This window comes from Halichoerus grypus, chromosome 11 (genome assembly GCF_964656455.1).
Source record: "Halichoerus grypus chromosome 11, mHalGry1.hap1.1, whole genome shotgun sequence".
Taxonomy (NCBI): domain Eukaryota; kingdom Metazoa; phylum Chordata; class Mammalia; order Carnivora; family Phocidae; genus Halichoerus; species Halichoerus grypus.
In genome coordinates, this window is record NC_135722.1 from 44,817,474 (window position 1) to 44,845,410 (window position 27,937).

At 53.2% G+C, this 27,937-nt stretch overlaps 1 protein-coding gene and 1 long non-coding RNA gene across 3 annotated transcripts in view; one reads left to right on the forward strand and one right to left on the reverse strand.

Moving 5' to 3' along the window:
* Window positions 1–13,857, forward strand: part of GALNT18 (polypeptide N-acetylgalactosaminyltransferase 18) — a 348,769-nt gene extending 334,912 nt beyond the window's left edge. For both annotated transcript variants that reach the window (XM_036087930.2, XM_036087929.2), the window contains one exon: window positions 13,438–13,857. In XM_036087930.2, the coding sequence (XP_035943823.2) occupies window positions 13,438–13,584 (147 nt within the window). In that variant the 3' untranslated portion in view covers window positions 13,585–13,857. The remainder of the gene's footprint in view (window positions 1–13,437) is intronic.
* Window positions 13,858–14,007: 150 nt separating this feature from the next.
* LOC118532968 (uncharacterized) lies at window positions 14,008–20,756 on the reverse strand. The gene is made up of 3 exons (XR_013442427.1): window positions 20,686–20,756; window positions 19,523–19,619; window positions 14,008–14,569 (listed from the first exon to the last, which is right to left on the reverse strand). It is a non-coding gene; the product is annotated as an uncharacterized LOC118532968 (long non-coding RNA).
* Between the last annotated feature and the right edge of the window lie 7,181 nt (window positions 20,757–27,937).

The following is a 27,937-nucleotide window of genomic DNA, read 5'->3' on the forward strand; positions in this document are numbered from 1 at the left end:
GAGCAGCTCAGTTAACCCTCACAACGGCTGCCAGATACCGTCACCCCGGCGTTCCACACAAAGCTGTTAAATACCATGCCCAGCGTGGTCCTGGGGGTGACTGTCCACACATTGTTTCAAACTCTCTTTTACTTCCAGTTGGGACCTGTTGGTAGCCGCCCCTGGAAGAAGGTCAGGGTCAGGGCTGAGGTTTGAGAATACGGGGCACAGCTTCCTCGTGCCTCCCTCTCTCTTGCTGAAGTCCCTGTTCTCACCCCAGACTCTGCCTCTGTCACGCCCCCTGTCAGCTGTGTAGCCCTGAGGGACACGGGGCGGGGCTACATTTCCCCTCTGGCCTCCTTTACGTGGAGAGGCTGAGAGAGGGTGAGAGGTGTGTGGTCAGGGAGGAAGGCCAGATGCATGCTTCGTGCTCTCCAAAGCAGCTCAGGCTAGATGCAACATTGGCCTGCAGCCTGGAGGCACCAGAGAGGAAGGGACACATGGGCCGCATGGAGGTGAGTGGGGCTGACTTTGCTGGGGTGAAACGGTGATCATCCCCTCCAGAGGCTCTGTGCAGGGGCTCCCATCAGGCTGCTCTCTGCTGCCTTCAGCCAGGCCTGCGGGGCCCATGAGCTCAGCTTCCCCACCGGGAACTGGGAAGGAAGCCGCACAGGAAGGTGGTGGGTGCGGAGCCAGAGCAGGGCGGCTGGCTTTTCAGAAGAGACAGTACTTCACCTTGAAGAATGTGTAGGAGCTTGCTCCATGTGAAAACTGGGAAGGGCATTCCAGTGAGAGGGAACAGCATGCGCAAAAGCTGTGGAGCCGCCAACCCTGGCTATGTTCAGGGAGCTGTGGAGAGTCAGGCGTGGCCAGGTCCTGGAGGGCACGGGGTGGGGGTGGGGTGGCTGCCGATGGGCCTGGAAGAGCAGCTGGGCCAGGTCGTGGACACCATGGGCCTAGAGTTGGGCCTGTGGGAGTGAAAATGTACAGCTGGGGACTGGCCTGTTTAGGTCTGGGCTTTGGAATGCTCCTGTGGCAGGGACTGTGGAGCTGAATGGGAAGGGGGAGATTCTAGAAGGGGAAGAGAGGCAGGAAGAAGAGCTAGCAGGAGGCTGAAATGCAGTGTGAACATTTAGCCGTTCCCTCCTCCCTCTCCTCCAAGAGTGACCTCGGGGTCCTTAGGGCCCTGCCTGGCCACCGAGATCTCTCAGGGCAAGGTCTAAGGCTGCCCCTTGGAGCCCCGCTTCTGGTGGTGTGGCTGGGAGGCCTCTAATGGACAAGCATGGCACTTCAACTGGCCAGGAGAAGGAGTAGGAGCTTCGGGCAGTTCTGGAATAGCCCCTGGAGGGCGGGGCCCAGCCAGGCAGGCACCTGATGCTCTGGGGACTCTGTGTCACCGGGGTGTGTGTGCTCTTGAACTGAAGTGAGCTCCCTGGCCCCTTTGCAAGCCTTGTTCCTCCAAGGAGCTCCAGAATCACCAGGGAAACAGAGCTCAGTAGAGCCTCAGCCCCACTGCGTCCAGCCTTGTGAAGTGCAGTGTTAATAAGCCAAAGCAGCTCCATCTCCAAGACGGCAAAATGAGATGAAGTCCACCTGGCCAAGATCACACAGCCTGAGCTGGAGTTCAAATAGGCTGGTTGCATCCGAACCACGCCTGGGCACATTGCCCTTTCTTCCAACCCTCCCAGACGGACATGCCCGAAGGTCTCAGGCTGAGGTGACTCATCTCTATCTCCAGATCCAGGGCCTTGGTGCCCCTGCCTGGCCCTCATCTCCTCTGTCCATCCCTGACTGGGGCAGAGAAAGGAACATACCCCTAAAATAGACATCCTCGAGGCAAAGACACCCCCAAATCCAGCACTTTCCTTTCCTCATCTGAGTGCATGGCCTTGAACGGGCAGCCCCACGTGACTCCTACTTGAAAGGACATAGTGACCAACAAAGCAGGCAGTGTTTTGGATGCGGAACCCTGGAGCCTGAGCAGTTTTCAGCCACTTACACATATATCCAGTTAAACTCCCAGGGTGCTTTGGCAGTCACATCTTTGATCCTTCTCCCAAGAAGAACTGTTTGGAAACCATATTTTTTAAATCCTTAATTTGCAAACCCAGAGCAGCCCTCTCACTTGATATTTAAGGTTAATGTATGTGGAATTTTTGTTTAATGCAAAATAATTGATATTTATCAAGCAACCTGGATTCTGCCCACAAGCCCTCATTGGTTAGGAACTACTGTTGACAAGGCCAGAGGATGCTGGAAGCCTCTTACATGATTAAATCATGTGCTTGGGCTAATTCTCTTGCAACAGGTTTTAATCTTTGCAAATTACATAGAGATCCTACCAAGGAGAATGATCTGGTGCAGAAGTTGAGCTGAAGGAAGCTTTTACTGGTGCATCTCAAATCTCTTTTCCGGTTTCACATTCTGCATTATTTACTCTCCTGAGGGCTGCATTTAAACTCCACAGACACTCAGGCTGAATTAATTTCAAAATAATCTAGTGCAATTCTCCGAGATTCTCCCACAAAGAAGATAGGCATTTGCATATCTTAGTGTTCCATCTCATACCCTGATTTTCTGTTTAACAAATAAAATGCCTTTCTTCTATCCCCTGCAAGCTCTTCTGAATTTCTGATGCTCGGGATGACTCAGGACAGTGTTAGATACTGACCCTGAGCAACCACATTTGAGGAAAACATCTCTTGGCAATGCTGATGTACGGGCTCTGGTGAGCCATTTTCTGATGATGAACATTCTTTCCTTCAGTCATTCATCAAACATTTATCGAGCACGGGGGTTGGGCAGGAGGGATGCCGACATGAAACAGACACGGCCTCTGCCCTGGAGGAGCATATAAACATGAAACAACGTGGATGATGAGACCAGAAATGAGGGAGGCCCAGCATGAGGGGCTCAGGAATGGTTTCACATTCAAGGCTCGTTTGATTCAGATCTTGAAAGCTGTAGGACAGTTCCCAGGTGTAAAGAGGGAGAACATCCCATGCAGAGGCTCAGCCTGGGCAAAGGCGATTAAATACAGACCATGTTTGAGGAACAGAAGCCCAGTGTTGGTTCGGGGGGAACTTAGAATTTCCAAAGGAGCACGAGAGAGATCAGACATAAGTGTCAGTTTGGGTGCAGATAATGGTGATCATTGAAACCCATGCCAACAAATTGGACTTCACCTTAAAAGCAAAGGGAGGAAGCAGGAGAAGTTTTAAGCAGTGAATGGCCATAATGGAGTCTGAATCCCTCTGGTAGTGGAGTGTAGGGTGGACTGAGACAAAAGAGACAGGGAAGCAAGTTGGGTGGGGCTGTCCCAACATTCTCATGAGAGATGGGGCAGACTTGGTCGCTCGGGGGGCATGGAGCAAGACAGCTGTTGGGGGGGATTTTGAGACATTGCTGCAGTTTGTTGGAAGTAGTGATGCATGAAATGCAAGGAGTTGTGAGGGGGGATTATTAATCCAGAACCATCCTAGGCTCTGGGTTTGAAGAACAGTTGGTGGGCAGCCAGCATTGTCCCTCTCAAGCCACACACTGTGTCTAGATGTCCAACATTTCCCACATCAACACATGATGAAATTTCATGAACACCAGAAGTCGTCGTTATTGCCTTCTGCGATTTCTCTAGCTTGTGTTTCCTCCTGGTATAAAGAATGTCCTAAACTGACAACTATAAATTATAGGACTTTCAATCTTCTGTATCCTACATACTGAGATTTGGAGGATTCTGGGATTTGGTGATGAAGTGTCCCCTCCCCAATGGAAGGGGAGGGAGTAAGCAGATAGCAGGTCACTGCAGAGAACTTTGTGGCAGGACACCTGCCAAGCAACACAAGGGACTGCTTCTCCATGGTAATGAGGTGCCGCCCTTGCCCCACTACTGTTCCTTTGAATAGTGATGCAGATGCTGGAAGCCTCTCTTCAAGATGTTCCCAACGGGATTCTTGCCATAGGGAGGCTGTTATGATGTGTATCTTCTAAGGTCCAACCTCCTTCAATTCTACCTATTTGAATGCATGGTTGAAGGAATGCAGACTGTTGGACCAGGAAGACCAGGAGCACCTTAGCTCTGCCTTCTAACAGCTGAAGGGCTGCCCTTGTCCTGTTGGTTCTGATGCGGGGACTAGTAAATCCAGGACAATTGATAGAGCAGCTTTCTCGTAGCCAGACTTGTCCAGATATGAAGTTGGCAGCTTGGGGAGGAGGTGGGCTCTGGAGATCACGCAGCGGGCCATCTAAGGCTCTACAGCTCTAACTGGATTTAGACTGGATGGCTTTAAGGGCTTGCCAACCCCGGAATTCTGTAATGCTAAGCTGAAGCTAGACAGTAAGCCCTGAGGAGCACTTTCCCACCTAGAAGCTGCTCTGGGCCCACCTCAGTAAAAGGCCCCGCAAGTTCGAAAATGAGACGAACTCCTCGTATGAGGACCATCTTTATCCTACTCTCTGCAATTGGTTTTCCATTATTTCCATGTCCCTCTCTTCCATCAACCACGACACCAGAGGGCAGGGCTGTCTTACAAGTCCAGGGTCTCCAGCACCTAACGGACTGCTGAGACAGAGGAGCGCCCCCCAAAGTGCTGTTAATTGAATGAAGGATTTCTTTCAAAAAAAATTCACAAAGAACGCTGTGAATTGTGTAAGACTGATGAATCACAGACCTGTACCTCTGAAACAAATAATACATTATATGTTAAAATAAAAAAAAAGAAGATAGTAGGAAGGGAAAAATGAAGGAGGGGGAATCAGAGGGGGAGACGAACCATGAGAGACAATGGACTCGGAGAAACAAACTGAGGGTTTGAGAGGGAAGGGGGGAGGGAGGGATCTGTTAGCCTGGTGTTGGGTATTAAGGAGGGCACGTATTGAATGGAACACTGGGTGTTATACGCAAACAATGAATCATGGAACACTACATCAAAAACTAATGATGTAATGTATGATGACTAACATAACAAAATAAAATAAAATAAAAAAAATTCACAAATATTAACCAAAGGCCTCCTGCGTACCAGGTCTTGAGGCAGGTCTGTGGGAAAAACCCCAAGATGGACAAAATTTTACCAATGAGGACTCTCCTCGCAGACATGTGTGCATACTGAAAAAGCACATTGCAACCTAATAGTCAAAGGGCCCTGCTTAGTTGGAGAAATTCCTAGTTCCTACAAAGAACACTGTTAGCTGGAGGTGCGTCCCAACTGCAAAACACAGACATGTGTTAAGTGGGGCACTCAAAATGATAGAATAAATATGTACTGCTTCCTATAACTTCAGATTTGAAGAAGGGAGGTAGAAACGTGTGCATACTGTGTGGAGTGGAGGACAAATTGGTGTGAATATTTTTTAAAACAGGAGGCTTTGATGAAATGCCAGGATATTCAGACTGTATTGCATGCTGCTCCCAGACTGGGGGGGGGGGGGAGGGTGCACCATCACACCCCCTGGCTGTTGGGTTCTTTGGGGGAAATGCCAGCAAGACCCCTCTGGGAGGCCAAGTGCACACAGATCAGCATTCCCATGGTCGGCTGTTCCCACATCTGAGCCCCTGTGCTCACCTCACTCTCTGCGAAGCATTTATGCATTTTCCAAATGAGGAACATCAAGGATAACAACAGAGATGTCCATTGATGCTAGGACAGAAGAAATTTTCAAGAGTATGAGGAGACTGCCCGGAAGACAGCCGAGCGCAGAGCCAACCCTGCCTGTCCAGGATAACTGGCTCTGATTTGTGGGGTCTAATTTGATAATCTGATGCAAGATGAGTAACCCACTCAAAAAAGAACCTATTTGCAGAGCACGTTTCCCAGGGAGCACGGCTAATTCTGCCAAAGACTTTCTCCACATGCAAGGAGGAGGAGTCCTTGACTTTCTCCCGCTCCGATCCCCAGTCGCTGTCAAGAAGTCCGACTTCAAGAACCTTTTGTACTGAAAAGAAAAGACTATAATCGGGTATTTCGTTATGGCTCCAGAATAAGACACCTTTTCATTTCCATGTCATATGAAGGAGCGAATGTGGAATTGTCCAGTTTTGATGGACTGACAAAGCCTTGTGTGGGCCCTGGAAGTTCATGATTCTCAGTTTATGGCAGCCAGCACACCCCCCTTCCTCCTGCTCATCCCACAGAGATCAGGAGCCAAGAGCAGGTGGTAGGGCTCAGGTCCCCACTATTCAGACCTGAGTAAGATTTTTAAATTTATTATCCAACATTTATATGGTGCTTTCTAGGTACCAGATAGTATCGTAACTGCTTTATAAATATTACGTAACTCCCCACAACCATGCTAGCGGGTCCTTTAATTATCCTCCTTTTACAGATGAAGAAACTGAGGCACAGAGAGATTAAGTCATTTGTCCAAGGACAAATCTAGGAATTCTGCCTCTGGGAGCCATGCTTTAAACCACCATCCCATGGTGCCTTTGTCTTGCCTCTAGAAAACCAGTGGAGGGCTGCAATGGGCATTTGGGGCTGGAGTCTCCCTGCCAAGCCAGTCACTGGTGTGTGTGAACTGCCTGGATTCCTGCCTCCTCAGCGAGCTCCCTCCAGCCACCCTGCTATCTCCATAACCCCCCTTCACCTTTTTTTTTTTTGGTACTTGACATTGCCATTAACCCATCTTCGGTCCAGTGGACCTTCACAGCAAATCCCAGGCAGACTCTCACTCAGGCACTGGTGAGTCTCCTTTAAGAAAAATAGATGCCAAAGCACTTATTGAATAAATATAGTGTTAAATATTCATAATACAGAAAGACCACTTTCCTCTACAAAAAGACTTAATCTCAGAGTTTTTTAACTAGTGCTAACATCCCACCCATGCTTTGAAGTCTTTGATTACTAATCATTAACTACTTAACCTGGAAACTCCCAAGCCCACTGTGCTTAAAGCCAAAGACCCACCGGGCCACTTGCCTGTGGAAAATTAATTGGAAAGGATAGTGGAACAGGAGCTCTGAGATAAGCAGAGACGACTGCGGAATACCGGAGTCCGTCCACACAACCTCCTCTGAACACCTTGGTGGTAAACCTGAGAGCAGCCTGAGCTCAGCCCAGATGCTCCTCAGGTCAGGAGTGCAAACGACAAGCCGGGCCCAATCCTTCCCTGAGAGAGGGTGACAGCTGGTTTGGGGTCCCTGAACTGGCATCGCCGGCAGCTGCAGCACCTGGGAACTTAAAAAGGCCCATCTCGGGGCCCCACGGCAGAGCCAGAAGTGACCCGTAGTAAGTAAGCCCTCCAGGGACTCCGTCTAATCTGTTTACCCAGCCTACACCCCAGGAGGAGCAGGACAAGTTAGGAAACCTCTAGCTGCCCCAGGCACATAGTTGGGGAAACTGAGGCAGAGAGGGGGTGCCTGTCTGCAGGATCTGGGCTCAGCTCCCCGGTGCCTCAGCCTAAGGGGCTCCTGGATCACGGTTCCCCAGGCCCCACTGTGCACATCGTCAGTGCTCCATGGCAAGACACAAATCCAGAGGCAAGGCTGGGAGCAGAGTCCCACATTCTTTGCTTCCACCCACACGCCTCTCGTGCCCTTCCTAGTGACTACTCCAGAGAGGCCCAGAAGGAGAAGAACTAGGCTGGGGCCTGGGAACCCACCTCTAGGAATTATTATTAGCCTCCTTAATTCTATACATTCAGCTTTTGATTTTTTTAATGCTGTTTCCATATTTAATTCGGTTTCCATTCCAATTAAGCTCTCTGTGTGCTGGAGCATCTCTCCTGCCAGGTTTAATTGCCCTTATTTAAATTCTTTAATTAAAAGTATTGTGTGTTTCCAGATCCTGTAGTTGTATGTATTACACAAATAATTTAGATGACTGGACTGGTAAACTGAGAGCCTGTGCCCTCCATGGAGGGCGGGGCCGGCCCCTCAGAGCGGGGGGTCTGGCCCAGGGGCTGCTGACGGGGCCCCAGCTGTGAGGCCAGAGCCTGCACACGGCCTCCCTGCTTCCTTCCTTCCTGCAACCCTCCATGCTCCACACGGCGGCCAGAGTGGCCCACCTAACACATCAGTCCGACCCTGCAGTGGCTGGCCCTCGCACCAGATTAAAAGCCAAAGTCCATTCAGTGGCTGTGAGTCCCCACACAACCTGCCCCTTCCTGGAGGACCTCTCGGGCCTCATCTCTTTCTCCCACCCCACGCCCAAGCTACACCCCGGCCTCCGTGCCATTTGCTGAACTCACCAGGCCTCTGCAGCTGTGGGAGCCTTGCCCTGGGGCACAGGGTCTGTCCTCTCCTCCTTCGTGCCTTCACTCAGCCCTCCCCTTCCCGGTGAGGATCATCCTGACCACTGTTACGGCTGCTGCCTGCTCACCACCACTCCCCAACTCCCTTTCCCAGTTGTGTGAGGCCATGCGGGCTGCTAGAACACAAAGACCATAAACCGAGAGTCTTAAACGACAAACATTTATTCCTCATAGTTCTGAAGCCTGGGGGGTCCAAGATCAAGGTGGCAGTGGGTAGTGTGTGCTGAGACCCCCTCTTCCTGGTCTGCACGTGTGCACCTTTCCACCCTGTCCTCACACGCCAGAGGGAGGCATCATCTCTCATGTGTCTCTTCTTATAAGGGCACTAATCTAATTCACGAGGGCTCCACCCTCATGACCAAATGACCTCCCAAAGGCCCCACCTCCGAATATCATCACACTGGGGATTAGGGCTTCAACATGGGAATTTTAAGGACTCACATTCAGCCCAGAGCACTGCCTACATTTTTGTGCACGGCTTTTTTGCTTTCTAACACACCAGAGAATTGACTTTTTGCTCCCCTTTCTGGAATATCGTCTCCGTAAAGACAAAGATCTTTTCCTGCTTGGTCACTCATGTATCTCCATGACCTAGAACTGTTCCTGGCACACAGTTGGCTCTCATTAAATCTCAGATGGATGGATAAATCATGTATCTGCAAAGAGCCCTCAAAGGAACTAGCCCCCCAGAGCCCCTGAAGCCCATCAAAAATGACCTTCCTCCACCCCAGGCACTGAGCGGTCGAGACCGCTACTTTGAGACGGGCACGGGGTGGCAGAAATGGTGTGGTGGGCCTAGCCACGCATCGTAGTGACGAGCAGTGAATGGGGCTGCCAGCCTGGCTCCACCACCTACTTGACCGTGTGACCCTCAGCCTGTGTCCCAACCTTTCTGAGCCCCCGTCTCCAATTCTGTGAAGTGGGGATAAGTGCCATCTGCAGCTGTCAGGGCTCTCCTGAGGAATACGTGAGATTGGGCATGTAGGGCATCTGACCCGGCACACGGTACCTGGGAAATAAGGGCCGACTCTTACCAGCTCCATCTCCAGGCAGAGCCCGCAGTCAGAGCTGCAGATAACACCACCAGGCTGCTCCCGAGGGTGCTGAGCTCACCAGGAAGGGATCGAACGGAGGAAAGGAAGGCTCCCTTGCAACTCTGGTGAAGGGAATGGGCCCAGAGAGTGGGCAAGAGCCCGGAGGTTATTGAGTGAGGCAGGCTGAGGGCCGAGAAGGAAGACAGGAGGGAGGCAGCACCCAAAGTGGCCTGCCTCCTCTTCCCACAGCCCGGACGTGTTCCCAAGACACATTCCAGGGCTGCTCAATGAGGCCTCCAAGCAGGCCTTCCTCTTCTGCTCTAGAAGATTCTCCTCTTGGAGCCCCTAGGGAGGGAGCTCGCCTTGACCGCATACTTCACCCTCCCTGACAGGCCCAGACACTCTCATCACTGAGGCCACGTCGTCTCCTTCACAGCTCTTGGCCTCGCTCTGTTTCTTCCACATCCTGCCCAGAGGCCACATGGGCTGTTTCTGCCCCAGGGTCACCACACTTCCTGTCTCCAGGGTCCTGAGGGCCAGGATGGGGCCTGGGAAATGTCATAGTTGAGTCTCTGAAGGAACACTTTCCTTCTCAGAGATCTCCCTCTCTCTCAGGCTTGGCAAGGTGCCCTGTGGAAGGCATAGAATGTGCTCGACTCGTGGCAGGAAAGGAGAGGCTGCGGACTTCTCTGTTTTGGACAGGTTTCTCCAGGTTCAGTGATCTGGGGGTGGCCGAAGCAGCCCGGCCCCTGAGGAAACGCTGAGAAGTCAGGCCTGAGCAGAGCGAGTAGGCACTGGGTCTGGCCCCCATCCTGCCTGTCGTGCACTTTTTCCAGAGCCCCCATCTAATACCTTGAGCAGCCTTACATCCTCTTGTTGTTTTAGAGCTGATGAAAGGGTTTCCCATGACTCCTTCCGCTCGTCCTCCGGTAATCAGGACAGAAATGATCATCTGGTCCTAGACACCATGGAACCAGGGGGTGGAACGGCTCACCCACGGCCACCCGCTGACAAGCAGGAAAGAAGCATTGCTGGTCAGCACCCGCCCTGCCCATCTCCCCCCCAGGAGGGCCGGCAGGCCTTGTGAATTAGAGCCGGGCTGGTCTCACCCGCGCCCTGCCTCAGCTCCACTCCTAGCAACGTGGGCTGAGGCACACTGCCGGCTGGTGGGGATGTCAGCGGGCCAGGGGGCCGGCCACACATGTGCCAAGGACGCGGCAGTGACGTCACCCAACCCGGGAGTGGGCAGCAGACATGCTCAGGCCAGAGGAACGGAAACCATAGAAACCTGGGCCAGGCAGAGCGATGGGCTGGCAATGTCACAAGGGATGTACCTGGGTCCAGAGGTCCAACTTTTGAGGGACAAGATGGGGACCCACAGCTTCCAAGGGACAACTTGGGGCTGTCATCCCATCGTCATCCCAGGAGTATGGTGTGGCCGCCAAAAGTGCCGATTCGTTGGCTATGTTGAAGGAGCCTATTGTCCTGTGGAAATGAGCTGGTGGCCCTCTGCTTGGCAGTCAGAATAACTGGAGTTGGTCCAAAGGAGGGCAGCCAGGATGGAGAAATTATACAAAATTGTTCCACACGGAACTGGGTCAGTTCAACCTAGAAAAGCATAGAACTCAGAGGACATGGGCCTCGCCTTCCCTTATTGGGAGGGAAAGGGTGGAGAAGCAGGAGCAGACCCAAGTGTGGGAACCTCAGGGGACAGTCTGGGACACCTTGCTGGATGCCCCCAAGACAAGGATTTTAGTTCAGTGGGAGAGGAGAACGCTCCTGGGCAGAGCAGCTTGGGAAAGAAAGCGCTGATTCAGGAGGGCTGCGTGCGTCATCCCTAGAGGAAGCCAAGCAGAGCCGGAGGCCCCAGGCTGAAGAAGAGGTCATTCAGGTTGCCGGTGAGAGCAGGAGGGTTGGCCTTCAGAGTCTCTTTCACTTGGGGACTCCAGGGTCCTTTCTGAGCCCCTGTCAGACGGCCTCTCGTTCCTCCGCCCCTGCAAGGCCTCCGCCTGCGGGTGTCTCTCGGTCTGAGCCTGTGGTCCCCAGATGAGCTCGCTGTTTGGGTTTCCCCTTTGCTCTGTTGTCTGTCTGCTCTTGGGCGCAGAGAGTGACTGCTGACCTTGGGACACAGCAGAAGAGACCTGCTTTCTTCCCTTGAATACTCTGAAAGAGATGTGCTGGGCCATCTCCCACACGCTGGAAATTGGGATTTCCCTTCCTCCTCCCCGACATACATACAGACACACTCCTGCTCCCCTCTGCCATCCAGCTTCTCACCACCTGCTTCCCTCACCCACTGGTCAAGTCCCTTCTGAGGGAGCTACATCTTTAAAAATTTTTTTTTAATTGAAAAATAACACACATACATAAAAAACACGCACAAATATAAATGTTCAGCTCAGTGATTTAAAACAAAGCAAACACCTATGTTGCCGGCAGCCAGGTCGGGAAGGAGCGCACCCCCAGCACCCCAGAACCCCCTCTCTGGCCTCCTCTCCCTCATTTTCCCACTCCCCCCGCCCCAGAGATCACCCCCATCCTGGCTCTAACACTGGTCCTACGTGGCCTGTTTGGCGAGTGTCTGTCAGTGGAATTCTGTGTGTATTCTCTGCCTGGCCTCTGGTGCCAACATGCTTATCTGTTAGGTTCATTCATACTGAGCAGAGCTCTATCTGTGTATTTCCGATGCTGTGCAGTATTCCAGCACGTGACTAACCCCAGGTTATTGACCCATTCTACTACTGATGGACGTCTGGGTTCGCGTCCGGGCTGGAGCTTTTACAAACCATGTTTCAGAAGCACTCGGGTGCTTGTCTTTGGTGCACGCATTTCTGCTAGATACACACCCGGGCGTGGCAGTGTGGGCTCTCGGGGATATGTGTGTCCGGCCACAGTAACTTCTGTCAGCTTCTGAGCTCACTGTGAGAACTGAGTCTCACTGTTCTCTTGACACATGTCATTTGGCACCACGGGGACAGTGGGAGCAGACGGGGGATGCCCCCTTACAGTAGAAGTGTGCAGTCTCCGTCTCTCCCAGCGTGCTATTCACTGGGGCGGGCGTGGGCTGCGGTCATAAGAGGCAGGGGCCTCCCTCTCCCTGCTGCCAGGCATGCTCGGGGCCACTCCAGAGTGAGACAGCTGGCACCGCACCCCTGTCCTGTGACCCATCCCCTCTCACCTCTGCCGGTCGTGACAGCCAACATTTACCGATCATCTGTTAGGCACCAGGCTTTTTGCTGGATGTTGAGGGCACAGAAATGGCTAAGACCTAGAGCTGTCAGCATAGAATGGGGGAAAGACCAGGAAACAAGTCATTCCGCTGGCAGTCCGTGGTGCCGGGCGAAGCAAGCCCGGGGTGAAGAGCACCTCGCCGGCTGCGCGGACTGGAGAAGAGGAGGTGGAGGTGGGGGTGAGGTAGGAGGTGAGAAGGCTTCTGGAGGAGATGGAGCAGGAGCTGAGCCTTGAAACATGACTGTGGCTTGGCCTGACCTTGACCCCCACCACAGGACACAGCTCGCTCAATACCAGGAACCCTGATGTAACGCAAGGAGGTTTAGACAACCACGAGGAGTTTGGTACGGCCGCGTGAAAGTTGTGGGAGCTGAGGGAGGAGATGAGGCCATGAAGGCCTCCGGGGCCGCACTTGGACGTGAGCTCTGTCCTCTAGGCCAAATGTGCATTTTAGAGAAATCGCTCTTCCCTGCATCTGGAATTCAGAGGGGGATCAGCGAGGAGGCTGATGCAGATGTCCAAGTGAGAGAAGACAGTGGCCTGACCCGGGTAGGTGTGATGTGAGAGCCATAAGGACCCCAGCCCATGGTTGTGGGGAACAGGCCCTGGCCCCTAGGCTGGGAGCTATAGGAGCAAACCAGCCTGCCACACCCCAGCCCAGTAGACGGAAGTCGGGCTAGGGTGTCTCCATCCCAACAAAGATCTAGGACCCTGTGAAGCAAACTGACGCACACGTTCAGTCTTAGGGAGGAGACGGACGTACCAGAGGAGGGGAGCCTGGGGCTACACGGGAAAGCTGGCCCCCCACCCCTCCTGGAGCCTCTCTGGTTCCCGGGCATCCAGACGCACTGATAATCCTGCCCCCCCACCTCTGGGCGCGAGGTCCCCCACATCTCCCCACGTTGCCTCTCTTCCCTCTGACTGCCCTCTCCGCCCTGGCTCCTAGGGAGGCCCCATCCAGAACCGCAAGTCCAAGCGCTGCCTGGAGCTGCAGCAGAACAGCGACTCGGAGTTTGGCTTCCAGCTGGTGTTACAGAGGTGCTCGGGCCAGCACTGGAGCATCACCAACGTCCTGAGGAGCCTGGCGTCCTGACCCCGCCAGGAGCCGCCCCCGCCCGCCCCTTTGCTACTGTGTAGCACCTGCTGCCTGCTGTCCGTGTGGGGTTGTTTGGAGTCGGGGGGAACCGGCTTAGTGGGAGCCCCCCCAAAAAAGAGCTTTTTATTTCCTATGCGATTTTCATGGAATTTATAGAAAGGTGCCGAATGGTGGGTGATGGTGTAATATCATAAACTATTTTGCAACTGTAAATAGGGGACAAATGGAAAATATTTATAACTGACAATAAAACACTATTGATTAAGAAAAGGGTTTCTGCAGTCACTCCGGGCTCAGTGCAGATTCCTGCCTGGGTCCTCGGAACTTGGAGTTCGTGTCCCTGTTTGCTCTTCCTGCTCCTCGTCCTCGAGAAAGGAGGCTCAAAGAAGTCCCCGCCAACAGTGGGAGCTTGTGCAAACCGCCAGCTCTCTCCCTTAGGCCCAGGGTGCCAAGAAGGGCACTCTGACCTTCCAGGTTCCCTCTGCCTCCGCCACAGCACCTGCGTCCTCTGGAGAAAGCATCCCTGGAGAGGGTGGTGTTGCTCGCTGGCCACTGGACCATCCGCTGCAGGGCTTCAGGCTTCAAGCTGCGCTGCCCTCCCCTGACGTCACCTCCCTCACCTCCCAACGCGGTCCCCTGCTCAGGCCCCCAGCGATGACCCTCACCCACAGACGCCCCCAGCCAGTGGCTCCTTCCAGGGGTCACCGTGTATTTGTTTCCGGGGGCTGTCCTACCAAAGGGCCACAGACTGGGTGGCTTCGACAACAGAAATTCATTCTGTCCTGGTTCTGGAGCCTGGGAGTCCAGAGTCAAGGCAAGGGCGGAGTTGGGTCCTTCCGAGTGCCGTGAGAGGGCATCTGGTTGAGGTCTCTCTCCTGGCTTCTGATGGCCTCAAATGTTCCTCGGCTGCAGGTGGCCATGTTCCTCCTGTGTCTTCATGTCTTCTTCCCTTTGTGTGTGTCTGCCTCATGGTCCACATTTCCTGTTTTTATAAGGACACCAGTTATCCTGGAGTAGGGCCCACCGTTGTGACCTCATTTAACTGGATCACCTTTGTAAAGACTATGTTTCCAAATCAGGTCACATTCTGAGGCACTGAGCGGTGAGGACTTCTGAGCTTTTGGGGGGACACAGTTGAACCCATAACACATGGCTTATTCAGTTATGGCTCCAAGTCATCCCTCTGGGCCCAGCCTCAGGAGACCAGTGACCCTCCGAGTAGAACCGTCTTTCTTGGAGCCTGTTACCCAATCTTCTGTCCCTCCAATAGCTTCCCAGTCCCGAGAGGCCTTCCTCAGGTTGGGGGTTCCTGTGTTTAGTTAGGACACCCCCAGCACCAGCCCCAGCACCACGTCCAACCCTCTAGCTCGTAGCAGAGCAACAGTGAATGACGGGCTGTAAGACTCAAGGGAGGAAATGCTTCCTGAACAACTTTCAGCCCCACTCAGCCCCTCAAGCTTTCCGGGACCTCTTTCCCAGGGGCCTGCAGCCCCAGCACCTGCCTGTTTGGGATCAGTAATCTATAACTGAACACTGAGTGAACACAGAGACCCCTCCTGTGCCTGTGGGACCCCAGGGGAGAGGGGCCTCCTGTCTTGGCCACCCGGCGCCCCGAGAACCCCATCCAGCACAGGCTTCACCCTGGAGGGGCCACGGGGCCTCCCCAGGCCGCCCCCATAGCCTCCCCTTCAGGCTTATCTTTAACTCCCACCACAGAACAGAGGCTTCCTACCCTCCGGGAGGTGGACACAGGAAGCAGGACCCTCAAGAGGGAGTTTTAGGCACTGCCTTTGCCATGCGCGCGAAGCGGGGGCTCCCGTATCACTACCCCCACTGACTCCTCCACCTCATTCAGACAGACGCCTCCCCGTCGTGGCCACCCACCACCGCCGCGCTTCTGAAGTCACCACCTACCAGGGGTCCCCTCGTCTCGTCCCCTGGCTCTCAAGTTCCACCTGCAACTCCCGAGTCAGAAACAGTCAGGATTTTAACAAGGGGTCCGGGTATTTCTGATTCCCTGCTGAAAGCTGAGAGCCCTGCTCGGCACCAGCCTGGATCAGGTCCCACGTGCCCTCCTTCCTGCACTCACCCCGGCCTCCTGCTACACACTGCGGCTTCTACTTCCTGCCCCAATCCCAAACACCCCGCGTCCCCCCACACACACCCCTCCGCTGCCTGCGCCCCGCCCCTGCTGTAGGGCAGAAGGCCCAAGAGCGTGGCCTCCGAGTCGACAGTCCCAGGTACTGGCTGGACGGTCTCGGGCGGCTACATAACCTCTCCCTGTCTCTGTGTCCTCTCCTTTAAAAACTAGGAATTTCTTTTATGGGGTTGTTGTGAAAATGCAACGAGTAAACGGATGTAAAGCCGTCGAACAGTGACAGGGAGAGAGTAAGTGCTATAAGGTCTTAGGTGTTAGTATCTTACCCACTGGCGTCCTGACACCCCAGTGCTCTCCCCGAGATCCACACCTGTGTACCTGTCTATGCCCACACCTGGCCATGCCTGTCCACATTCGTAGCCCACCCAACCTGTCACCACCTCCCCTGTCTGCGTCACCTGCCTGGAGGCGCTTGTCCTCATACTCATTGCTACCTAAACCTACACTTTTCCAAACTCCACACATCCTTGTCCTCCTATCAAAGGCATCCTGCCCTTATCCACTCCCAATGTCTGCACTCTGAGAGGCAAACCCCAAAATAGCGCTCTCCCCTTTGAGTTAATCTGGGGGCAGTTAAAATGGGGGGACAGGGGGCAGTTCCTTCCTCAGACACCAACTTGCCAACTCCCTGAGCCCAGATGCCCAGGCCTTCATGGGAGAATTGGCTCTGAGAGGCTCCCCAGGGGCCCTGGCCTCCTGAGAGTGGGGACCACAGGGCCAGTCCAGGCTCAGCGACATCCCAGCGGGATAAGGGCGAGACAGCCAAGGCCGCGAGTCTCCAAAGCAGAGGGGCTGGTGAGTGTGGGGAAGAGGCTGGAGGGGAGAGCATAGAGGAAGGAAGCCAGGGGCCCTCGGCCACATCCCGCCTCCCACCACCCCAGCCTCAGCCTCTCCCTGCCACTGCTGCAAGCTAATTAGCAGCTGTTGGGGGCTCTCTGAACACCCTGGAGTGAGATCATTGTTTTTCTTAATGATTTGCACATTCAACAACTTGGTTTCCTGTTTCGACCACCTTCCCTGATACCAGAAAGGGCTGTTTTAGCCCGTGCCTAAGACCCCCCTGGACAGCCAGCCCTGCTGGAGGCAGCCCACAGCCTGGGTCCACAGCTCGGCCCCAGCCCCCACCTGTCCTTGCGCGTGGGCCCATCCGCTCTGAGTAGTGAAGGGAGAAGATGAGCCCCTCGCTCACCACTGGAAGACGGACACGATTGCTTGCAGAGACAATGGCAGAAGCTGTCAGTGACCTGGCCGTATCCGGGCTGGCCACGAAGGTCCCCCGCCAGCAGTCACAGACCTACAGCCCCTGCAGCTTCCTGCGTCTCTGCCTGAGGCCCTTCCCTGGTCGTAGGCACATGCTCGGGCCTGTGCGTTCGGGCCTCAGGGACAAGCCCCAGTCAGTGAGGAATGGGCCTCCTCACCCTTCAGGGGCACAAATGTGAGGCCTGTTCCCCCAGTGTCTCAATGGGCCCCCCATGGGACTGAGCCCCAGTGGCCCACTTTAATGGGCTCTAAACCGGCGTTCTTCCCTCCCTATCTCATCCCCTCACTCCCTCTGCGCATGCCCCAGTCACCTCCCACATGCCAATCTCCAGGTCTGCTGCCGGCGAAGCTGCTCACGGCCACCCCCGCATAACGGTCCCACGCCCATGACACTGGGCCACCCAGACACCTGTGATAGCCAAATCCACACCTCTACCCTTACCTCTCCTCTGAGCTCCCGGCCCAGCATCCCACTGCTGACGGGCCCTGGGCATCTGGGTGGGTGTACCTCAGAGAGTGCTGATGTGACATGCCGACCCACCGCTCCTCTCCCCAGGCCCACTCCCATGACCACCCTACCCTCCAGCAGGTGCTCATACCAGAGACCCTTTCGTCCCTCATACCCCCACTCCTCACCCCCATATTTTGTTGCTTCGTTGCTCGCATGGACCCTGCCTCCCCACCTCCTCTCTCCCCCCGTCTCATCAGCCCTCCATCCTGTAATAGTCAGACTGGTCTTTCTGAAATGCAACGGGATCCATTTTTCTCCTGGCCTCACAAAAGATGGCAAATGACTAATTCAGGCACCAGCCTCAGGCTCTCCTCCTTCAGTGAGTCCAGAAGCTGGGTGTCAGAAGCATCCAGATCAGGGGCCCTAAACCCAGGGGTGGGCTATGGATGCGAGAGGGCCTGGCTTCCTGGCTGTCACATGCTCTGGACACCTGTAGCCCCAACTCCCCACCCCCCCCCCCCACCCAGGATGTTGGTGTCCTGTGCCTTCTTTCCTTTCTTTCAAAAAGTTTTTCTTGGGGAGGGGGAGGGGGGGTATCAGTTTTCCAGAGCTTCTATACCATAGCACCACACACTGGGTGGCTCAAACAACAGAAATGTGTTGTCTCTCAGTTCTAGAGTCCAGAAGTCCAAGATCAACGTGTCGGCAGAGTCGGTTCCTCTGAGGGCTGGGAGGGAAGGTTGTGTCTAGGCCTCTCTCCCTGGCTTATAAATAGCCATTTTCTCCCTGTGCCTTCCCTCTGTGTGTGTCTCTATTTCCAAATTTCTCCTCTTGAAGGAACACCAGTCATATTGGATTAGGGTCCATCCTAACGACCTCATCTTAATTTCATTACTTCTCTAAAGACCCTATCTCTAAATAAGGTCCCATTCTGAGGGGACTTCTGGGACTTCAACATATGGATTTTGGGAGGAAACACAACTCGAACCTAACAGGGGAGCAGAAGAAGGGTGGTGAAGGGCAGACCCCAGGCTCCAGGAGGCTGCCTACATTCCTACCCACCTTGCCTGGCAGGTCCTGCCTGTTGGGGGCAGCCCCAGTGTCCTGGTCTCCACAGGAAAGGAGTGGGCACTGAGCAGGTGACAGGGAATTTGTGCACACAGACCGGAGGAGATGCTCATCCTTGCCCTCTGTGTCCACACGCCTTTTGAGGAAAACTGTCCTAGCCCCAGCTGTGACCCTGTTTGTACCATGACCATGCTCTCTCCCTCCATAGGCATTCAAGCTGACCCCAGGGCAGGTGTCCATAGGCCAGCCAGTAATCGATGACTGACACAGAAAGTGGAACTGGGTCGATCAAATTCTGCCGGCAAATTTGCACGACGACACGTGGAAAGAGTCAAACAGTGAAGAAGGCCAGGAGCCACAACCATACATAGAGACATGCCATGGGCCCGATCAGGGGCCCGGGAGACCAACCGTGCCACAGCCTTGTGCGTGCCGAGGTCACAAGCGGGGAGCCACAGCCTAGCTGGGCAGAGAAAGGGGCTGATGAGCAGGGGCAGCAGACCCCCCGTGAGGAAGCCGGAGCACGTGGCCGTGACACAGACGGAGACCACAGCCAGCCCCCGCACTTCCTCCTCATCCCGGACCCCGCCCGTACACCTGCCCAGCCTTCCTGTCCCGGCCTTGGCTGAGCGGGCCCCTGCTCTTTACTGCAAAGTCTGACCTGAGCAGGATCTAAAGACTTGAGACGCCGGAACCTATTCACGCCCAGGCCCTCCCCCGTGTGTGAACACACACATGATCCCTACAGCTGCTGTGTCCACGTGCAACCGAGGGCCACGCATCTACCGCCTCCATGCAAACCCAGGCCCGGGCTGGCACAGCCACTCACATGCGCGTGCGTGTGCACACACATGCAGTAGTCACGTAGATACAGGCATCGATAGGCACACACACGCACGTGCAAGCACACGCACACACACACTAACTCCAAAGAGAAAAGCCATTTCGGCCCACTCCGCGAAGATCTTTTTTATAACCCTCAGGCTGTTGTCACTTACTATCATTTAACACGGTCCTCGTGAAGCAGAGAAAATCCAAGTTCTTCTGCCTCACAGAAGAATTCTTCTCAGGCCAGGTGAGAGATACAAGGTAGTTCTGAGGCAAGATGGAGAGATCTCTGGCCTTCAAAGTCCATGTTTGTTTGCTTTCTTCATGATCCCAACAGTCTAAATAAAGCCCAGGAAAGCAAACCCAGACAGAGCCCCCCAAAAATGTATCCTCCCTCAGCCATGCTCCTTCTGCCTTCAGCGCCAAAGAAGAGGAAGGGGAATGCGGTCAACACCTCGGCCCACAACCAGCTCCTGACCCCACAAGACCCTCAGGTCCTGCCACCCGGGCCGCGGGCCTCAGCCCATCTCTCTCCACCCACGGACAGGATCTTTGTCCTTCCTTGGTGTTTGACTAACATGATTAGCTAGAAAGGGCCTAGGGAGGCATTAGCCCTAATATGGGTAAGTTTTCCAATTACACAGTGTAGCCACACCTGGGAGCCAGACTTTAAAGACTGTCACCACATAACCCCTATCTCTGTTCAAGCTCCCTTTTGCTGTTCCCAGGGGAGGGGGACCCACCCACGGTCTCCCCAGGGGAGAACTTGTGGCCAGAGCTGGCTTCACTGGTGTGGGCCTGGGACCTCGAGCTCAGAGCCCCCAGCCCAGCTTACTCTCATGCTCTGGTGTCTTGACGTTCTTAACAATTTCTGAACAAGGGGCCCTGTATTTTTGTTTTGTACCGGGCCCAGCAAATTATACAGCAGATCCTGCCTGTGACACGGCCTTTTTTTTTTTTTAGAAAACACCGAGAATCTAGCCCATGACACAGAACCTTTTCCCAGGAGGAGCTGTTCTGGTGAGAGAAGCGACAGAGCCGGGAGCCAGGAGGTCTAGATCCTGGGCCCCTCTCTGCCCCTCCCCCTCCTCTTGGAGGGACCGGCTCTGGCCGCTGGCACCCTCATAGCAGCCCCTAGGGGGCGCTGTGCTCCCTTCGTGCTCTGCAGTGTGGCCCCAGCTCCCACCCCTGGGCTCCTTGGTGAGACTCCCCAGGATTTCCAGGCGGGATTGAACTGCTAACGGGGGCTCCAAGGAAATGATCCCCAAACCAAGAAGCAGCATGCGAGTTCTTTTCCCCAATACTTTCTGCTCCCCTAAGATGGTCTACTCACACTTCTCGTCAGGCCTGGTCCATCTTCAGCTCCTGACGATGGAAATGCCCCTGGCACAAGCTGCCCCCTTCCCCTGTAGGACAAAAAGGACCCTTCTGTACTCAGTGTACAAATCAGGACCTTAGCGGAGACAGATGGTGCCCTCGGGGTTAACTGAAGAGCGTTTAAGGAAAGTGACCCCAGTCCTTCAGAGCTGTGGGCAGGGCTGGGGGCAGCACCCAAAGACAGCCAAAGCGGAAGCTGTTCCTACTCTAATGGCTAAAGGGACAAAGAGCAGGGTGCTTCCAAAGCTCACGAACGCCGCCGCAGCCATGGACGTGGGCTGCCCAGCACGAGGAGGAAGGAGGAAGGAGAAAGGAGGAAAGGAGGAAGCCCCACTGGAGGGCCCACAGCCCAGCAGGGAGGGAGCCTCCGGAGGGCAGGGGGAGGCTTGGGGAAAATACCTCTACTTCCCCTTCCTCCTGCTGTCAGATGTTCTACCAGAGCCTCCCACTGGCCGAACCCAACTGGAGGCAGAGGGCGGAGCAGCCGCGGATGCAGTCCGCACAGCAGGCCAGAGAAGAGCCGGGAATGAGAATAACCAGCACACCCACGCTCAGCCTCCCCCGGGTCTCGAGGCCCCTGGCTGCCTACTGCCCTTCTCATCTCCCAGCTCACATCCGGCCCCCCGTCTCCGAATGCTCCCTGCACTACCACTGACCACACCCCTACCTCCCTCTTCTTCACTCCTTCACTGATGTGGAAGAGAAGGGGAGAAGTCTCCCCACTTACAGCTTGAGCCCCTCAAGGCTGTCGTCAACCTTGCCTCCTCCTGTCCAGTTCCGGGGTTGTCGAAACTCAGGCCCACTTCAACAGCCTCAGGGCCCCCCAACCAGCATGTGGGGGCTAGAGTTGGCCTGACGCCCTAGAAAAACGAGGCTGAGCCTTGACCTTGTACCATTGGACTAGCAAACAGATCCCATCCCTCCGAGGGCATGTGGCTGGTCATGGCTCCTGGAGGGACGTGTTGGGAAAGATTCTGGCTCTGGCTTCTTCCACAGAACAGGGTACCAGAGAGGGTGGGCAGGTGAGAGGCGAAGCATGCGTGTGTGCTCCATATTTGGCCTTTCCATCCGCCCCTCCACCCCCTCCACTGCGCTGCTCCGGAAGGCTGACTCCCCAGCTGGGGCTCAGTCTCTCCATGAGCCTCAGCCCACTGGCTGGGGTGTTGCTGCCGAGAGGCCACCTACTCATCCGTGCTGTGCTCTGACCCACAAACCCAAACCCCTGCTCATTGCTGTCCCCTGCCCAAACCACGTGGACCCTCCAGCTGCCCTGTGGCGTTGGCCTTTGCTGGAGGCGCACTTTCCTCGGCCCTTCCCCTCTGGGGCTCTGGCCCCCTCCCCCACCCTGCCAGGGAAGGGGCCTGAAGTTCAGCATGTCTGCTCACCTCCACCATGCCTGGACCACGCCTGGTGTCTGCGGGAAAGTCACAGGCCGGGAAGGTCCTAAAAATGATCATCATAATAACAAGTATTTCCTTATTTCTATGGCCAGGCACTGAGGTAGGTACTTTCCACTTATTTTCTCATTTAACATTCATTATAATCTTATCAAGCAGTGCTGTTGTGATCACCCCCATTTTACAATTAAGAAAACTGAGGCACTTGGGATGCCTGGGTGCCTCGGTCGGTTAAGGATCTGCCTTTGGCTCAGGTCATGATCCCAGGGTCCTGGGATCGAGTCCCACATGGGCTCCTTGCTCAGTGGGAAGCCTGCTTCTCCCTCTGCCTGCAGCTCCCCCTGCTTGTGCTCGCTCTCTCTCCCTCTGACAAATAGATAAATAAAATCTTTAAAAAAAGAAATGAAGGAAGGAAGGAAAGAAGGAAGGAAGGAAGGACACTGAGGCACAGAAAAGCCAAATCATTCTATAAGGACATACAACCAGTAAGAGACAGAGGTTGGATTTGAACCCAAGGAGGCTGACTGCAGAGCCAGACCTCTTCGCCTCTGCTGTACTAGTCTGCTCCCCTCGGGGCCCTGGGAACCCCGCAGTAACCTTGTGCTCCAAGCTTCCATTGACACCAGGGTGCCCCAGCCTGAGGCTCTGCCCAGACCGAACGAGCAAATACAACTAACACCTGTAAGAGCACAAACCTGCCCCGCCCCCGTGCTAGTGCTTTGCCAACTCACTCCAACTCCTGGCACCCTACAAGTTAGGTTCCTTACTAGCATCATTTTATACATGAAGTCAAGGCACAGAGGTGAACTAGCTTGCCCAAGGTCATACAGCCAGGAAGTGGCAGTAGCCAGAATTTGACCTCAGGCCCCCTGCTGCCTGTCTGTGGCCATGGCCACGGTGCCGCACTGCCTTCCAGCTGCCTGGCCGCCTTCCCGTGATACCGGATCCGCGGGACATGCCCGGGCCCCCGGGAGCCAGCCTCACTGGGCTTCACGCGCCGCCGGGGCTGTACACACCGCCGCTGTTTCAATTCCCCGGTGAGCCTGACCTTCTGAACGTGACCACAGCGAGAGTGTGATTAATGAGCCAATTATTTCTGTGGAAGACATCGTGCAAAATAAATAGCCCATTTCCGTTCAATTTACTGTTTTAATAAATACATAGCGCTCCATGCTCTGGTTTTGTTTATTGCTGCTCATACCTGAAAGTTTGTGATGAATCTTCGTGTTGTTCATTTCCAAAATTAATCAGATCTGCCCGATGACTTTGAAATATAGGATTGCATTTGTCCTTCGATGTTTACAGCAAGAGAGGCAGGCAGGCCTGCAGGGAAAGGCAGGCCTGGGGTAAGGGCGAGCAGCGGGCAGGACGCTCAGGGCTCTGGATCCATGTGCCCACACATGAGAACCGCAGTCAGGGAGGCTGACTGTAGCTTCCTGATTGAGGGTTCAAGGAAAACCACCAGAGGCACAAGGGCATAGGAGGGAAAGAAAATTCTCTTTCCTCTACTTTAACCTGGGGCAGACTGGCCAAACTGGGGACACTGAGTAAGAACAGTGGGTCCAAACCTCACCAAGTTGGCCAAACAAAAAGGCCTTTACCTCCTTTCCAGGGGTGATGAGGGATTGCAGAGTCATGTACTCAGCTGACTGTCCTTTGTAGGTCCCTGGGTGCAGGCACAGAGCAAAAGGGCAGAGAGCCAGTTATCTCCTGTGGGGCACTCACCAGCTGAAGGGAAGTGTTAAGTAGGGTGGGAGACATCAGGGTATAATGTGCTCAGAAGTAAAAGCAATTCAACAACGGGACGTTTATGATGTGCATTTATAGTCTATATATCCATCTTGACGTCTGTCTTATTAAGACTTACAATAGTCCAGGAGGTAATATTATGTACCCATTTTACAGATAAGGAAAGGAAGAGGTTCAGATAGGATCGATAACTTGCCCAACATCTCAGAACTAGTAAGAGAAAGTGAAATAGTTAGGATTCCTATCTAGGTCTTCAGACCGCAAGACCAGTGGTGTTATTGTTTCTCATGTAGATATGCTGTGTGTGTGTGTGTGTGTGTGTGTGTGTGTAGCCTGCCTGAGACAGTCAAAGAATGCCACAGAGAAGAGGTAGAAATCATAATCTGGGCTTTGTTGGGTGAATAAGAGTTTTCTGAGGAAAAGGCAGGAGAAGGAAATGTCAGCAAGAAAGAAGCATTAGGTCTGACTTAGAGTAATGGTGTGGGAAAGGGAAGGAGAGAAAAGAAACGATCAAGCCTGGTGAATGACACAATGTGAAGAGTAAGAGAGAGAAAGGGGTAGAATTAAAACATGGTCACTGCCCTTCATCTGTATCTCTTGGGAGTGAAGGGATCTGTCTCACATCTGCCCTCAGGTCTTCCTTTGGCTCTCACCCCCCTGACCTCCAGGACATAGCCCACTCCTCCAAAGCCAAGGTGGAATAGGCAGGCTGACCTCCCATGACTTTGCACGCCTCCCCTGCCCAAGACTGTCAGGGGGACCAGATGTCTCTGCCCAGCTAGAGCAAAGGGGACTCACTGATATAGGAGCAGGCTTTATGAAACTTGCTTGCAGTCAGGGGGAAACCCACCAACATTAAAGCTAGGCCTTCGTAGCTTCTCCCCCTGAGGACAAAGCTCAGCTCGGAGCCTTGGCTGCCAGGAGTCAGGTCTACGTCCTGGGAGGGTATCCCCTTCTTTAGTCTGTGCGAAGAGACATGGCATGGAGTGGCCATCTGAAATGTCTAGCATTTAAAAGACAACCACCCCCTCCACCCTGACTGTCACCGAAGCCTCCTCACCTGTCTCCCTCCCTAGCCCCCCACATCAATATTTCTCAGCATGTGATCCATTCCCATGCCTACCTCTACCCCAATTTGAATTACTAGAGTGTTTGTAAAATACATATTCGGCTTAAAATCTATCTCTTCTGAAAGCAGTCCCAAGCCTCCAGAACCAGGCTAGTGCCCCTCTGCCCTGCACTGTGATTGGCCACAAGCTGTGCCTGCCTGTGGGCTCTGTGACAGCAGCGACCCTGCTTCCTCCCTCAGTGTCCCCAGTATCAGATCAAAGGAAGAAAGGAAGGGAGGGAGAAAAGGAGAGAATGGAGGGAATGTGTTTGCCTGCTGCCTTCCCAGTGGGTGAGGATTTAGGCCAATTCTGCCCACCACAGGCTCAGCATCTGAGTTTCAGGATGACCCCGAGATGCAGCCTGGACTCCCAGACATGGAACCAAGTCAGCGTAATGTGGACCATCCACCTCAGACTCTTGGGGAACAATCCATTCCCACTGGGGCTGCAGCCCTGCTAGGCCTGGGCCTGGACCCCCTATTGGCCTCGCCAGGACCCTCCTGCTTGGGACACTGCTCTGGCTATAGGATAATCCCTCTCGGAGACTCCACCCACATATTGACCCATCCTTAAAACCTTGGGACTCCCACCCTTATAAATAAAAGACCAATATCTGCTTTGCCTGGGTGAGTGTGTGTGTGTGCCCCCGTGTGTGTGAGCGTGCATACGAGGGCAGACGTGACATGTGTTTGTGGATGTAGGGTGGTATGCTTGCTTGTGCACACGTGCCCATGTGCAGAAGGCTGCTATTCACATCCATAAGTGGTGCTTGGGAAGATGTTGTGGAATGAGGCTGTATGTCTGTGAATATACACATATTTGTGTGCCTGTATGTATTGCCATGTTTTGTGTATGTGTATGTGTGTACACATTAGTTCTTGGGACACTGGTGTGACAGGGTCTGTTTTTATTCCCATTTGTATGTATTTTATCCCTATCCAAGGTCTCCACAGAACTCTTGAAGTCATCTATCTACCCATACTGTCCCTCCTTCTAGGCTATGAGAACTTTGAGGGTAACAACATTACTTGATTTTTCTGGCCTCCCTAGCTCCTAGCACAGTGCCTGGCATCAACCCATGTGTTCATTCATCCATCCATTTGACACATGTGGATCAATCATCTGCTGGGTGCTGTATGCTGGGGATCCAACAGGGAATAAAAAGAGACACAGTCACTGCCCTCAGAGACCTTACAGTCTGGTAGAAAAGACAAATATTAATCAAGTAATTAAACAAATGATGTAAAATTGCAACTGTAGCAGGTACTAAGAAGAAGACACACAGAATTCTGATGGAAGATAAAAGGAAGATTAACCTAGTCGGGGAAATAAGAGACAGATGCTAAAGACGTGCCATTTGAGATGTTACGTATCTTGTGAAGGATTAACTGGAGGATAGAGGAATGGCCTTCCATTCTGGGAGAGCAGCCCATGGAGAGGCAGGTGGGAGGGCCTGTAAGGAAGCTCATGCAGCGGGAGCTGAAAGAGCGAAGGGGTAGCAGATGAGGGTTGAAGGGAGGTGGTACCCTACCATGCAGGGGATGCGTCATATTAGTTACAGATTGGGTCTGGAAACTCAGAGTGAGGAAGCCACTGAAGAGTTGGAGCAGGTGACATGATCAGAGTTGGGTTGGGCCACCATGTGGACTTGATTGGAGGAAGGGAAGCCCTTCCATGGGGAGATCAAGTAGGAGGTGGGGTGATGGTAGCTTGGACTAGGGTCATGGCCGTCAAGACAGGGAGAAGAATCAATTCCAGAGACATATAGCAAGTGAAGTAGACAGATCACAGCAGTGGTGTAAATATGGAGCGTGAGGAAGAGACAAGAGTGGAAGGTGGAAAGATTCACTGGGATGGAGAACACTTCAAGAGAACAAGTTTTAGAAGCAAGATCCTGAACTCAGTCTCAAACCTATTGATTTTGAGAACCCTTCAAGTTTTCCAGAAGGAGACGTCAGAAGACTCTGAAACTCTGACAGTAGGATATGTGGGTGTGGAGCGTGCACACGGCAGGGGATTAATAATGTGTCCTAAATTGATGTTCCCAGCTTCTCTCTCCTCTACCATATCTTTTCATCAAGAGATAATGATGGTTCTTAGAAAATTTAGAAATAGACATGACTCACCTGGGATAGAGGCTTTGGAATGAGAAGACTCTATAAACCCAAGCCATTACCAACTGCCAGGTAGACAGAATTTTACAGCTCACAAGGGGCTCTAACTCATTTCAGCTTCCCTATAACCTGGGATTATTACCTCCATTTGAGGTTACATGGTTTGTCCTGAGAAATCATGTATTGGATCGAGTGTAAACTACTCTCTCAATATCATCTGTCTTCTGAAAGAATTGGAACTGCAAAAACTTCCTTATGAGACATGTGAATTTAATCCACCTTACATATATCTTTGAGCACAAATTGAAATGGCAAGGAAGGTGCTACAAAGACACATAAGGAAAAGTCCTTGTCCTTGAGGACATCGTAGTCCAGGGAAGAAGAGTCCCAGTTGATCATAATATACGAGACGATGCAGAGAATGCAATATAACCTCCTTTCAAGTAAAGCGTCTCTGATTATAAAAAATAGCAAATGCCTAGTGTAAACAAATACATAATATGGAACATAAAAAGGAGAAGAGAAAATAACCAAGATCCACGCAGAGGTAACCATGTCATTATTTTGTTTGTTTCATTTTGGTATGTGCTTGTATTGGACTTCTCAGTGACATAAGTCAATAAATTGCCTCTTATGTATAAGCCGGCTTTAATTGAAGTTTCTGTAATTTGTAATCAAAAGAATCTTAGCTAACAGGTTATTTTGATAATTGAATCAATTAAAGTATACAAAACGCTTAACACGGTATCTGGAACAGAGCAAATACAGATAGTCCCTGGCTTACAATGGATTTTTCAACTTTATGATGGTGCAAAAGCAAAGTCTGGTCAGTAGAAACC